Raw genomic sequence first — 14,250 nt, forward strand, 5'->3', positions numbered from 1 at the left:
CCAGACAAGAGAGAAATCAAGGCAGAGCCATAGTTTGTCAGGACAGGCTCGATCCTAATGAGCCCTGTGGTGCATTTGGAGCTGAGCCCTTGAACATCAGGGCTTGAGAGGAGATTGCACAAACCTTTCCAGGAGTCAAAGTCAGAGAAAAACCCCAAAGTGTCTCAAAGCATGAATGGGTCTCATTGAGGTCCATCCCCAACACAGGATCCTCATGGACTCATTGAAGGAGAGAACTTGAGGCCAGGATGGCAAAAAAATCTCTGAGAAATTCAGTGTAGAAAGGAAAAATCCATACTACCTTAAAAACCTTGAGTATCTCAAAGCATTAATGAGCCCCACTGAGTGTCAGTACAAAGCCCTCAAGGGACTGGTTAAAGCAGATAATTGGGGCCATGATTGCACAAACCTCTCACAGTGTCTGTATCAAAAGGGAAACACCAAGTACCTTAAAATAACTGAAGTACCTTGAAGTATTAATGAGCCCCGCTCAGTATTGTTACTGACAAAGCCTCTGCAGGGACTAATTACAGCAGATAATTGGAGGCCAGGATTGCACAAACCTCTCAGAGACTCCAAGGCAAAAGCAAAACCCCAAGGCCTTTGAAAAACCTGCAGTCCCTGCAGGGTGCATGAAGGAGCCTCCAGGGCCATTGCTGAGCAAGGCTCCCAAGGGACTCCTTCCAGCAGATCCTTGAGGCCACTGAGATGTGGGCTGGGGGGGGATGCTGAGGGCAGGACAAGGGGCTGACAGTGCCCAGCCTGGCTGGGGCTGTGCCAGGAGGCCCCAGGGCCTCAGGACAAGGTGTCTTCTCACAGCCCTTGGTGGCACAGACTCTGCTGTGCCTCAGGGCACCAAGACTTGGCTTCTCTTTGTCCCCACCTGTCATCACTGCCTCCAGTTTTCTGCTCTTCCTGGGGCCTGGGGACACTTTCTCAGTTGTGTCCCTCAGTGGGACCCTTTAAAAGTCCAAGAGACTTCGGAGTTAGATTCTGACTTGGAGCTCTGGAGAGGTTTCTTCAGCTCCCTCTCAGGGACTGATGTTCAGGGCCTGAGCACAAAGCCCCAGAGGCTCATTAAATTCCTTGTTTTGTGTCTGTGCTGCTGAGTTGGGCTGGGCTCCCAGCACAGAGGCAGCTCCTGATAAACAAGAAGAACTTCAAAAGCTCATTTCTCTTGATGAGCAGCTCTTCTCCAGCCCAGCAGGGCTGGGGTACTGCCTGCAGCCACCCTGGGCACAGCACAGAGGCACAGAGAGCTTCAGTCAGTCAGGGCTGGGAAGGTGCTGAGAAGTGCCTGGGGCAGAATCACTGCCAGCCGTTGGCACAGGAACCTCTGGCTGCAGGACAATGCAGCTGCAGCTCCTGGAGCCATCTCCTCAAGCTGGAACATCCCAGTGCCTACAGACTCTGTGAGTACAACTCTCAATATTTCTGGTGTGGGGGAGGTGAAATGCTCTTGAATCTCTTACATGCTGACGGTTTCTGATCAGTCATAGAATATTTCCAAAACAAGGACTTTGTAAAAAATGAGGTAATTTCCTAAGACATTGTATTCAGTTTCCTAATATTGGACAATGGCAGGGAGGGGGAGATAAATATTAAAGGTTGATTATTAATATTTATTTTTAACTTTGACAAGTGCCTGAGACAATGCAAACTATACGTTTTAGTGATTGGTAGGAGATATCTAATTTTCTTTCAGCTACTCTGCCCATGGACAGCACCAGCATCGCCATTGCTGTTCCCGTCAGTCTCAGTCTGTGCAGTCCTTTCTCCAAGCTGCCAACAGAACCTGCTCCCAGCCAGTGCCCTGCAAAGAGGCAGGGTTCTGTCAGGCCAGGGAGAGTGCCCAGAGATTTGGGGTCTGTGAGTGCTGACAGGGAGAGATCAGGCACAGGGGAACACCTGCAGGAGGAAAATCCCCAGGAAGCAGAGAGAAGAGCAGGCAAGGAGAGAAAACAAAACCCAGAAACGCTGTGGCAGGGAGAGTTTAGAGATGTCCACAGGATCCCCTCCAGTGCAGCCCCTCCCTCTGAACAAGCCCCCTCCGTCCTGTGCCCCAGTCAAGCCTCTGTCCTCAGGGCTGGGGCTCCAAGGCGTGCAGCCCCTCCTGTGCAGGCAGAGATGCAGCAGAGCCATGGGGCAGTTCTGCAGCCCTGGGCCCAGTTCCCTCTGCAGAGCACAGGGCTGGGAGCAGCTGCCTGGCATGGGGGCTCTGGAGGGGGCACAGCTGGCTCAGGATGATGCTGTCCCCAGTGCCCAGCTCTGGGCAATGCTGTCAGTGCAGCCAGGGAAGGAGCTGCATCTCCCTTCATCCAATGCCATCATAAGGACACTTGGAAGTCCCTCTGAGATTTCAGTCCAAGCTTGGAGCTTCAATGCTCTAAGCAGGGTGCAAACCTGTCCTGTAACATCTCTGGGTTATAAGATTGATGGGGAAAGGCAGAGGTGTTCTGACACTGAAATGCTTCTGGGTTGGTGAAATGAGCAATGTGAGTCCTTGTCTACAAATCTGGAGCTGGGCTGTGGTGCATCCATCTGCTCTCTGCAGTACCTGAGGAATTTTAAGGAAAATGTGGGAGTGTGAACATCCTCCATTTGAGAACAGTGAAAGCCCAGACAAACTCCAAACAGAATGAAGTGACAGACCATCTCCCCCCCCGTCTCCACTTTCTCTGCTCTCCCTGAGTCCCTCAGAAATGCTGAGGGTTTCTGATATGCAGGAGCAGCAGCAGAGATATGGGGGAGCATATATAGAAAACCTCCTAACTAAAAAAAGCTAAAGACACTGTCTGTGTATTACAGAGGAGGGTGTATGGGAATTGGCTTTGATTTTGGATACAGGGATCTCCTCTAATCCTTCACTATCCTTTTCTCCATGAACAGGTGGCCTCCCTCACAGTTCCCCCCAAGATCAGTCCAACCTTGCTCGTGCACAGTGGGGTCCCCTGTCCCCCCAGGTCCCCTTGCCCCCGGCCCCGCAGCCTCCCCCAGAGGATGTTCCACGAGATCGACCCCAGATCCTGACATGGGGATGGGGGGCCGGGGCCCTGGGGGTGGCACAGGGGGACAGGGACCCCCCGGCAGAGTCCCCGTGTCCCCCAGGGCCAGAGCCTGGGCCAGGGCTCCTTTACCCTGTTACAAACAAGGCCTTGAGAGCGCTGAAAAAAATCCCCAGCAAGGGAGCAGCAAAAATCAGATTTAATATTAAGGGACAGCAGCATAAAGTTCCTTGGCAAGAGTCACTCTGCTCCTGACTGGGCACTTCAGGCACACCAAGGAAACAAAGCAACAACAAAACCAAACCAAGTCCAGGCAATCAAACCAGAAATGAGCTGAGAACTGTCCCTGTGTGTGTCTATGACACAAGCACAGTGAAGGCAAGGATAAAAGGGATACAGCCTAAAAGCTTAATAGAGCTCAAACCTAACAGAATTTAACTTACACCTTAACCTTAAGTGATACCTTCAACTTCACAATTTGGCAGAAGAATGCTACTTAACACTATTTAACCTAACTTATAACTTATGACTTAACAATTTAAAACAGGAATACCACTTTAAATAATTAGGTAATAACTTAAAATAAACTTTATATCTTAGCAAAAGAACAGCTCTTAGCAGCATTTAACTTAGCTTAGAGCTTGTGACAAAACCTTACTTACTGATACCTGGATATCTTACTGACTCAGCTATCCAAAGCACTCCAACCCCTCAGAGAGCAGCATTTCTGCCACATTTCCCCAGCACAGGCACTCCTGTGCGCACACAGACACAAAGAGTCAAGGCAAGGCACCTGTGAGCAATTCCCCTGAGGGCAGGAAATGCTCCCTGTGGATCCTTTGGCATCTCCCAGCAAAGGGCAAAGGGCTGAGCCTGGAGGAGTGGGGGGGATTGGCCCAGGCTCCGTCGTTGTTCAGGATCCCCGAGTGCAGCAAACGGGAGAGTTCCCGGCTGGGAGAGGCCCCACTCAGAGGGAGTCGCTGGCCCAGGAGAGCTCCAAGGGCTCCTTTTGGAGCGCTGTTTGCAGGGCCCCAAGAGAGGGGCTTCAGTCCCAGCAATGGCTCATCCTGGCCACACTTGGCACCAACAGCTTTCTTTGGCAGTGTGAGAACAGGGATGTTGTGCCACTGAGGGAACAAAAACAGTTCCCAGGGCTGTTCCTAGAGAAACCAGGAGCTGGTTGGGCAGCAGCAGTGCCTGGAGCAGACAGTGTTTGTGATGAGCTGCAGAGGAGCTGAGCCCAGGGGCTGTTGGCCAAGGCTGAGGCCCAAGGAGCATTTCTCAGCTGGCAGGGTGGCCTGAGAAGGGGAGGGGGGAATGCAGCAGCACAGGGCCATGGAACCAAGGGACCATTGTGACACTGTGCGGCCCCATGAGACCAAGGGACCATTGTGATACTGTGGTGCCCTGTGAGACCATGGGACCATTGCGACACTGTGGGGCCCTGTCAGACCAAAGAGCCAGTGTAACACTGTGGGGCCCTGTGACATCAAGGGACCATTGTGACACTGTGGGGCACCATGGAATCATGGAGAGCACTGTGACATTGCTGGGCCTCATATAAACATGGAGACCATTGTGACACTATGAGGCCCCGTGGAATTAGGAAACCATTGGGACACAATGAGGCTTCATGGAACCAGTGAGACCATGAGGAAGTCCATTGTGATACTATGGACCTCCTCATGGTGGCCCTGGGAGGACCATTGTGATACTGTGGGGCCTCATGAAATCAAGAGGCCTTTGTGACACTGCAGGGCTGCATGGAACTAAAGCTCCAGGGCAACACAGAGTGGCCTCATGTCATCAGTGGTCCATTGTGACACTGTGAAGCCAGAGTGCCTCAGACATATTTCTCCACAGAAATCCTTTCTTTCGGATTTCTGCGTCTTCTGGAGGCCTCAGAAGACAAGGTAAACAATTATTATCAGCTGCTGGGGAATGCAACAGGGGCACCTATTTTGATTGGTGATTGGTTCATGTTCCCATGTTTATAATTAAGGGCCAATCACAAGGAACAAGCTAGGGACTGAGTCCTTGGCCACAACTTTGTTTTAGATTCTTTCTTTCTATTCTTAGCCTAGCCTAGCTGCTCTGCAAACCTCTCTCCTTATTCTATTAGTATAGTAATAATGCATTATATATAATATCTTATATTAATAAATCAAGCCTTCTGATTCAAGAAACAAGATTCACTGTCTCTCTCTCACCAGCTGCGACCCACTCAGGCGCGGTAATACCAGAGGGGACCATTATGACACAGCAAAGCCCCAGGGTACAAAGGTCCATTGTGAGATTGCAGACCTCATGGAACAGAGGAGTCTCATGACATTTGGGGCCTGTGGAACCATGGAGACCATTGTGACACTGCAAGGGCTCATGGAATCCTTGGGACCATTGTGACACTGTGGGGCCTTATGACACCTAGGGGCCACTGTGACATTGTGGGACCCCATGGAACCTAGGGGCCATTGTGGCACTGCAGGTCTTCTTGTAATCAGGGGGCCATTGTGACACTGCTGGAAACCATGGAATCAAGTCACCATGATGACACTGCGGGGCCCCATGGATCCAAGGCACCATTGTGACATTATGGAGCCCCATAAAACCAAGGGAACACAGAACAGCTCTGGCTGGTTTGGCCTCCCATGGACTGCCTGACTGGTCCAGCTGAACTGTGTATGTTGAGGGTGACTTCTCATCTGCTGCTGAAACACTGGGGCTCTGTGCTTTCCTTCCCAATGGAAAAGAACTGTCCTGCTCCAGGCACCCATTGCCAGAATTGGGATTTCACCTCCAAATTTCCTTATATCCCGAGATTGTTCCCATAGGAATATTGCCAGGACAAGTCTGGCTGGCAGTGGTTTCACAATAGTCACTTCTCATCTGTCCCCAAAACACTGAGGGAGGGTCCATGCTCTCCTTCCCATGGGAAAGAACTGTCCTGCCTCTCCAGGTGCCCATGGCCGAGATTTGGTTTCCACCCCCAAAATTCCCTAAATTCAAAGACTGCTCCCAAAAAAAATCTGCCATTCCTGACACGTCTGGCTGGCCTTGGCCTACTGAGGTTCTCACATGCCTTCCAAACCTTGGAGCTCTGTGCTTTCCTTCCTATGGAAAAGAACTGTCCTTCTGAACCAGGTGCCCATGACCACAAATGGGATTTGATTTCCAGCATTCCCTGTTGTGACAGACTGGAGGAGATTGTTGGCTCGAAATATTTTGTATGGGGGGGAGGAAGGGGCAGGTCCAGCCTTGCCCTGCCCTGTAAGCCCAGCCCTGCCCTGCCCTGGAACCCCAATCCCCCCAGAGCCTCTATCCCAGCCCAGCAGTGTCTGCCAGTCCCTGGCACAGCACAGGCAATGCTCCACAGCCACCTCTGCCGCCCCCAGCCCAGCTCCTGAGGGACCAAATGAGCCCAAGGCCCACCTGGGGGAAGGGCCCAGGCAGACCAAGGGGTATTTAAGGCTGACCACAAGGCAAGCACACATCTTGACCCAACCTCCTCTTGGAATTTCTATCTGAACACTGCTGGAATCCAGGAGTTGGTAGCTATGTGTGTGCTTCTCTGTATCTTTTTTGTCTTTCTCTTTTTAATTCACACTTCTTGTAAAATTTGAGTAACTTAAAATTGATCAAGCTAAGAGTTTGTGAAGGTGAATGGGCCAAGTCAGTGCTTTGAGAATTGGTTTTTTTTGATTGAATGTCATACTAAACCTTTTGCCAAAGTTTCTCTGATTTTTCTAAAGTTCCCAGTAAAGGCTGTTTTGTTCTTTTGAGCTCCCAGCCACATTCCACACTCCATTTCCCAGCTGGAGCCGCTGGTGCCTCTGAGTTGTGCTGCCTCAGCCCCAGGGACGCTCTCCTTGTCTGCTCATTCCCCCACGATCTCTGGGCAGGGATGGCCTCAGTGGGGGCTGCTGACATCCTCAGCAACTTGGAGGCTGCTGCTGAATTTTCCTGCTCCAGAGGCTTGTTAAGCCTTCAGCTCTTCAGTGCAGGAATTCAGTGTCCCAGGGCTCATTAACATTCAGAACACTTTAACAAGCCAAGCCTCTGGGGATAATTTGATTTCAGTTTTCAAATCTTGTGTGGTTAATTAGGCAGATTTCAGAAGTGCATTCAAACTGAATATATTCTATTTTAAAAAACAGTGAGAAAAGATTTCTTAGGTCCCGTTTAGGTTTTATTCCCTGTTAATAAATTGATATGTGCAATCTTCAATTGACACTGAATCCAAGTACATCCTCGTGCAGTTTGAATAGATATGAAAATCAAGACCCTTTATGGCTGACAATCAATCAGACTCTGTCCCTACTCCCACCCCACCATTTCCCCCATCCAAGCCCTGGCACTCAGAGCAGCCTTGTGCAAATCTGAGCTCCCTCCAGCCCAGGCTGCACCTGCAGCTTTCAGCTCCTTGGCTCCAACTCCCACCTGCTTTCCTTGGAGAAGGAGCTGCCTGAGACACAGAGGGATGTTCATTTCTTGTCAGCCAACAAAGCCAAGGGAAGGCACAGCTCCATCAAATGCAACAGTCATTTCTCTGCTGGATATTAAATCCACTTTCCATTGCAGACAGCCTCAGAGCAATGGAAAACACCTTCTGTGCCCAGCACAGATCCCAAGGTCCCCCCAAACCCTCCCTGCCCCAATTCTGCCCAGATGTGCTCTTTGCACACACGAGTCACACACTGAAGCCAGGAGCTCCCTCCATGCCCAGAGGGAGGAAAAGAGAGAAATGGGATGAAGAGCTCTCCTGTGCAGAGCCAAGGTCCAAGGGCAGCCCCTGCAGTGGGAACCACAACTCAGCAGGTTTGTGTCCTTTGGGCTCAGGGCCTGGTGACACTCAGAGGCACAGAAAGATTCCTTGCCAATAAACACAAGTTGAACATTTGAACAGCTTAATAACCATCACAGCTCTTACCTCAGCTTTCTGGGATGTCCCAGAAGCCTCTGACATGTCCCCGATCCCCGAGGGATTTCTCTACAGGAACAGTTTTAGACAGAGACAAAAGATTTGATAGATATAAATGCACTTTAGATTATGTTTATGACATATTTATTTGAACTTCGGAAATATTGGGCAACTTCTTGCAGCTCAAAGCATTAAACCAGTCTGTTGAGAGGTACATGAATGACCAGAGAGGACCTAGAAGAGCAAATCTGTGAGCAGCAGGAAGTACGTAGATGCACCAAGCCTAGATGAAGAGATGTTTTGACATGGCCATTTAAACAGAAGAGCTGGAAACACTGATGGAAAAGGGAGTTTAAATAATAAACTGAATAGTGGTGACAAAAGTAGAGGGGAAGATCAGTATTTCTTCTCCAGGCAACAGCACACTTGCAGAAAATTCCTGTTCCTGATGGGAAAACTTTGTCATTTCTTACAAGGACTCAAATTACCCTGATAATAAAAATGTGATTGTATGTTATGAAACTAAGAATCAATAACACCTATGCACCTTTCCAGGCAGATATCAGTTGTGTGTCCAAGAGCAGGCAGTGCCACTTGTGCCCTGAGGTGCCCAGCTGGGATTGGATCTCTCCCAGAGCACCTGAGGGAGAGCAGAGCACCTTGCAAGCTGCAGGTCCCTGACAGCCCCACAGGGCTCCTGTCCCATCAACATCTGCTCTGCTCCAGTCTGAAACAGGGCCCAGCATGGTGCCAGGATCATCAGAGAGCTGAGGTGTGTGCTGGAATTCAATGTCCTCCCCATCCCGCAGCGGCCCTGCATTTCCCTCCTGCAGCCTTGGTCTCCAGCACAGCCATGGAGGCTCTTTGGGATCTGGACTGTTCCTGCAGCCCCCAGGGCAGCTGAGCTCTGCCTTTGGCACAGTCAGGCCTGGCCAGCGCAGACCATGCTCAGCAATTCCTTGTGTGTGCCTGGCCTTGCTGTCAGCCCCGGCAGAGGCTGCGTGGCCCCTTTGTGGCCCTGTGCTGGCCCAGCTATGGTGACCCAGCCCCTGTGCAGGCCCAGCCCAGGCCAGGAGCATTGCAGCTGGGAACGGCCCCTGTGCCGTGGTGCCCACAGCAGCCTTGGGGCTCTGTGCCCCATGGCCTCCCTGCTGGGCAGCCTCTGCCAGCTCCTGCAGAGCCTGTGGCACCTGTGGGGCTGCACAGACAGCCCTGCCCCGGGCTCTGCCAGCCTCTGGGCCAGCAGAGAGGCAGCCAGGGCCGGCCATGGCTGGGAACAGGCCCTGAGCCCCGCAGGAGGATGGAGCTGGGCCACAGCCAAACTCAGCCCAGGCCAAAGCTGGGCTCAGCAGCCAGGGCTGCCAAGGGCTGGGCACACAGTCTGGTGCTGACAAGTGTCCTGGGCCCCCTCCCTGCTCTGTCCATGCCACCAAGAGCACAGAGCAGCCTCCTCTCTGGGCCACTTGCCTGTTTGCAATGTCTTGCACAGGCGCTGGCCCTGCCCCACAAGGCCTGGCCTGAGTCCTGCCCCTGCACGCTCAGCCAGGCTGAGATGGAGACTGATGGTTTCTGGGCCAGGCTCTCTGAGCCCAGCCCAGCTCCCTGCAAGCTCTGCCAGCTGCCCTGAGCTCTGGGCAGCACCAAGGGCCTCTCCCCAGCCCAGTCCAGCTGGCTCTGGCCCCACAGCTCTGCTCAGGCCAGGCTGCTCTGGGCACTGCCCCACGGCCTCAGCCCCTGGCAAGGGCACAGCAGCAGCTGCAGCTGCCACAGGACTCAGCCCCAGCCATGGGGGAAGGTGCTTGGCCAAGGCCAAATGAGGCTCCCTGGCTGCCCTGCTCCCCTCGGGCTGAGGTGCTGAGAGCTCTGCAGCCCCGGCAGCCATCCCATCTGCCCAGGGCAGCACAAGAGCCCTGGCCCTGGGGCCCTCAAGAGCTGTTCCTGCCACAGGCCCAGGGCCCATGCCAAAGCAGGGGCAGCCACAAAGCTGTGCCCATTTCTGTTCATTGCTGCTCTGATGGGGATGGATCCTTAGCCACTTGGAGGTTGCTGATGAATTTTAATCCTCCAGAGGTCTCTTCTTTCTTGAGCTCTTCAGTTCATGAATTCCGAGAGAAAAGCTCATAAACATTTGTTCAAAGCACTCAAACAAGAAAAGGCTCTGGCAATTATGTAAATTTTCAATTCTTCTGTGGTTAATTGATTATTTTAGAAATGTATTCAAAATTAATGCACTGTACTGAAAACAAAGAAAACCAGAGAGAACTGTTATCCAGTTTTTTTTTTCCTGTTTATAGTTTATATCAACAATGTCCAATATATATTAACACCCAGCACCTTCTAATTCAGTCTCAATAGATATGAAAATCAAGTCTCTTTAAGGCTGACAATCAATAGTACTTTGTCCCCACCACCTCCTGACCATTTTCCTCATCCAACCCCTTGGACTCCTATGCATCAGGAACAAGGGAGTCGCTGTCCCTGGAAGTGTTTAAGCAAAGGCTGGATGTGGCACGCTGTGCCATGGTCTGGGTGAAAAAGTGGTGTTGGGTCCTAGGTTGGATTTGATGCTCTCCAAGGTCTTTTCCAGCTTCGTTGATTCTCTGATGTTTGTGACACTGCGGGACCCTGGGGATGCAAGGGGCCATTATGACACTGCGGGGCCTGGTGGCACTAAGGGAACAATGGTGACACTGTGTATGACATGGCAGCACAGAGCCATGGGGCCATTGTGACACTGTGGGGCTGAATGGAAGCAAGGAGTCCATGGTGACAGTCTGGGTCCTCCTGGAACCACAGAGGCCACTGTGACACTGCGGGGCCTTGTGGAACCAAGGGGCCCTTGTGCCACTGTGGAACCAAGGAGACCCTTGGGAGAGCGTGGGGACAATGGAATCAAGTAGACATTGCAGCATTGCAAGGACTCTGGGAACTGAGGGAACAATTGTGACACTGTGGTGCCCCGTGGAACGAAAGCGTCCCTGGTGATACTGCAGGATCTTGTGTCGCCAGGGATCCATTGTGACACTGCAGCACCAAGGAATTCATTGTGGCAATCTGAGGCCTCATGGAACCAAGAGGCCACCGTGACCCTGCAGGGCCTTGTGGAACCACGCAGAGCATTGTGACGGAGCTGGACCTGGTGTCATGATGGGGCCATTGTGACACTGCAGGGCCCCATGGAAGCAAGGGGCCAGTGCAGCTCCTCAGGGAGTCTTGTAATGAAGGAAACATGTTTGACACCATGGTGGCCCTTGGGACCAAGAGGCCATTGTGACACTATGGAACCAAGGAGAGCATTGCTGCACTGCCAGACCTCATTGAACCAAGGATCCATTGTGACACTACAGGGCCTTGAGGGACATGGTGAGATTGTGACACCCAGGGATGCCAGGGAACCAAAAGGAACATTGTGACACTGGGAGGCCTCATGGAATCATGGAGACCATTGGGACACTCTGGGGCCTCATGGAACTGTGGTGACACCAAGTTGTCTGGGAGTGCTGATCTGCTGGAGGGTAGGAGGGCTCTGCACAGGGCCCTGGACAGGCTGGATACAGGGCCCAAATCCAACAAGGTGAGGTTTAACAAGTCCAAGTCCTGCACTTTGGCCACAACAACCCCTGCAGTGCTGCAGGCTGGGGACAGAGTGGCTGGAGAGCAGCCAGGCAGAAAGGGACCTGCAGGGACTGATGGACAGCAGGTTGGACATGAGGCAGCAATGTGCCCAGGTGGCCAAGAAGGCCAATGGCTCCTGGCCTGGCTCAGGAATGGTGTGGCCAGCAGGAGCAGGACAGTGATTCTTCCCCTGTGCTGGGAACTGGTTGAGCAGCTCCTTAAATGCTGTGTCCAGTTCTGGGCTCCCCAATTTAGGATGGACATGAAGGGGCTGGAGCATTTCCAGAGAAGGCCAACAAGGTTGGGAAGGGGTCTGGAACACAAGAGCTTTGAGGACTGGCTAAGGGAGCTGGGGTTGTCATGGTGAAGAGGAGGTTCAGGGGAGAAAAGGCAGTGTCAAGGCAAAGGTTGGACTTGATGGTCTCCAAGGTCTTTTCCCACCTTGCTGACTCTGGGATTCTCTGAAACCACCCTTGGAGCAGTTTCAGGATGAGCCCTGGGCCTCCCCTTGAGAAGCTCCAGCAGCCCAGGTCCCTCAGCTTCTCCTGCCAGCCCCAAAGCCCATCCTGTCAGTCCTGTAGAGCCTCTGCAACTCCTCCTCAGTGTCCAGAACAGGGAGCCCCAGAGCCAGACACAGCAGCCCAGATGTGCCCCCTGGCCTGGGGTGCCTCTGGCAAGGGAGGAGCACCAGACACTGCAGGAGCCTGCAGACAATTCCTGCAGCACTTGTAGGATGATCCTGCTGCCCGAGGGACGTTCCCATGGTGTCAAGTGAGGAACTGCAATGGGGAATGGGGCCAGAGAGGAAAGGGCAAACAGAGATGGGATGTTTGCAGGGCGGGGAACAGGGCTGGGCAACAAGAAGAAATTTGTGCCAGACAGAGTAAAGAAAGCCAAGATGAAGCCAAGGAAATGCTCAGGGCAGTTTGGGGGTGGTTGCTAGGCAGCCCTGGCTCTGAGCAACAGCGCCTGCAGTGGGACACGAAACGCCCAGCTGATGGGAACAAACTTTCTGGCTGACTGCAGAGGCCAGGACAAAGCTGAGTGGTTTCCTTGGTGTCCCCCCAGCCCTTGCTGGCCCCAGGGGCTGATGGCATTTGTGCCTCTCGAGCATGTCCCCACACCAACAGCCTGGGGCTGCTCACGGGGCTTTTCTGTGCTGAGCATTGGCCTGGCCATGTTCTTGAGAGAGCCTGGGCAAGGAGCCTGGAGCCCCCAGGCCCTGGGCTGAGGCGTCAGCGCTGCCCCAGCAGTGCCCATGGCCTGTGCCTGCTGCAGCCCCGGCACTGTCACCCCCAGGGCTGTGCCCGGCCCTGAGAGCACTCAGGCCCTGCAGCAACACCAGGGCCACCAGGGCAGCAGTGCAGGGCCACGGCAGCAGCACTGGCAACACCAAGTGCTGCTGCTGCTGGGCACAGCTGCTGGGCCAGCACTGATGTGCCCCAGCTCTGCACACAGACATTGCTGCACTGTGCAGAGAAGGCAACAAAAGGGGGATCTCTTGGGAAAACTTTGCTGGACTGTGGCAGTGAGGAGCTATGTTCTTGATAGCTTCATATGAAATAAATCCTTTTTTTCATTTAAAGGTATCAAGAGCACAGCTCCTCACTGACACAGTCTACAGGTCACAGTGGACCTGTGGAGATACAAAATGAGATACAGCAAAATTGATTGCTTTCATTTAGGGACAACATTAAAAAAGGTAAACAATGAAAAAGAAGCTCCAAAATGAAACCAACAAGAAGTATCAAAGACAACATTTACTACAAATTATTTTCAGAAACTGTCCAGCAGTTTAATGTTTCTTACATTGTCTAGTCATCAGTCTCCAGACTGCAGCCTTCAGCTCCTGGTTCCTCAGGCTGTAGATGAGAGGGTTCAGGGCTGGAGGCACCACCGAGTACAGAACTGTCACTGCCACATCCAGGGATGGGGAGGAAATGGAGCGGGGCTTCAGGTAGGCAAAAAAACCAGTGCTGAGAAACAGGGAGACCACAGCCAGGTGAGGGAGGCAGGTGGAAAAGGCTTTGTGCCGTCCCTGCTCAGAGGGGATCCTCAGCACAGCCCTGAAGATCTGCACATAGGAGAAAACAATGAACACAAAACAGCCAAAACTTAAACAGGCACTACCAGCAAGAAGACCAAGTTCCCTGAGATTAGAGTGTGAGCAGGAGAGCTTGAGGATCTGTGGGATTTCACAGAAGAACTGGCCCAGGGCATTTCCATGGCACAGGGGCAGGGAAAATGTATTGGCTGTGTGCAGCAGTGCATGGAGAAAGGCACTGGCCCAGGCAGCTGCTGCCATGTGGGCACAAGCTCTGCTGCCCAGGAGGGTCCCGTAGTGCAGGGGTTTGCAGACGGACACGTAGCGGTCATAGCACATGACGGTCAGCAGATAAAACTCTGCTCCAATGAAGAACAGAAAGAAAAACACCTGTGCAGCACATCCAGTGTAGGAGATGTCCCTGGTGTCCCAGAGGGAATTGTGCATGGCTTTGGGGACAGTGGTGCAGATGGAGCCCAGGTCACTGAGGGCCAAGTTGAGCAGGAAGAAGAACATGGGCGTGTGCAGGTGGTGGCCGCAGGCTACGGCGCTGATGATGAGGCCGTTGCCCAGGAGGGCAGCCAGGGAGATGCCCAGCAAGAGGCAGAAGTACAGGAGCTGCAGCTGCCGCGTGTCTGCCAATGCCAGCAGGAGGAAGTGGCTGATGG

General features: G+C 52.7%; 1 protein-coding gene across 1 annotated transcript; it reads right to left on the bottom strand.

The window, feature by feature from the left end:
* Window positions 1-13,156: 13,156 nt before the first annotated feature.
* LOC134413892 (olfactory receptor 14J1-like) lies at window positions 13,157-13,885 on the bottom strand (the record flags this gene model as incomplete). The annotated part of the gene is made up of 2 exons (XM_063147919.1): window positions 13,157-13,174; window positions 13,424-13,885. Coding segments are annotated over 2 exons (480 nt in total), but the record flags the coding sequence as incomplete, so codon positions are not given.
* Window positions 13,886-14,250: the final 365 nt, after the last annotated feature.

The sequence above is a fragment of the Melospiza melodia genome, unplaced genomic scaffold (genome assembly GCF_035770615.1).
Source record: "Melospiza melodia melodia isolate bMelMel2 unplaced genomic scaffold, bMelMel2.pri scaffold_55, whole genome shotgun sequence".
NCBI lineage: Eukaryota > Metazoa > Chordata > Aves > Passeriformes > Passerellidae > Melospiza > Melospiza melodia.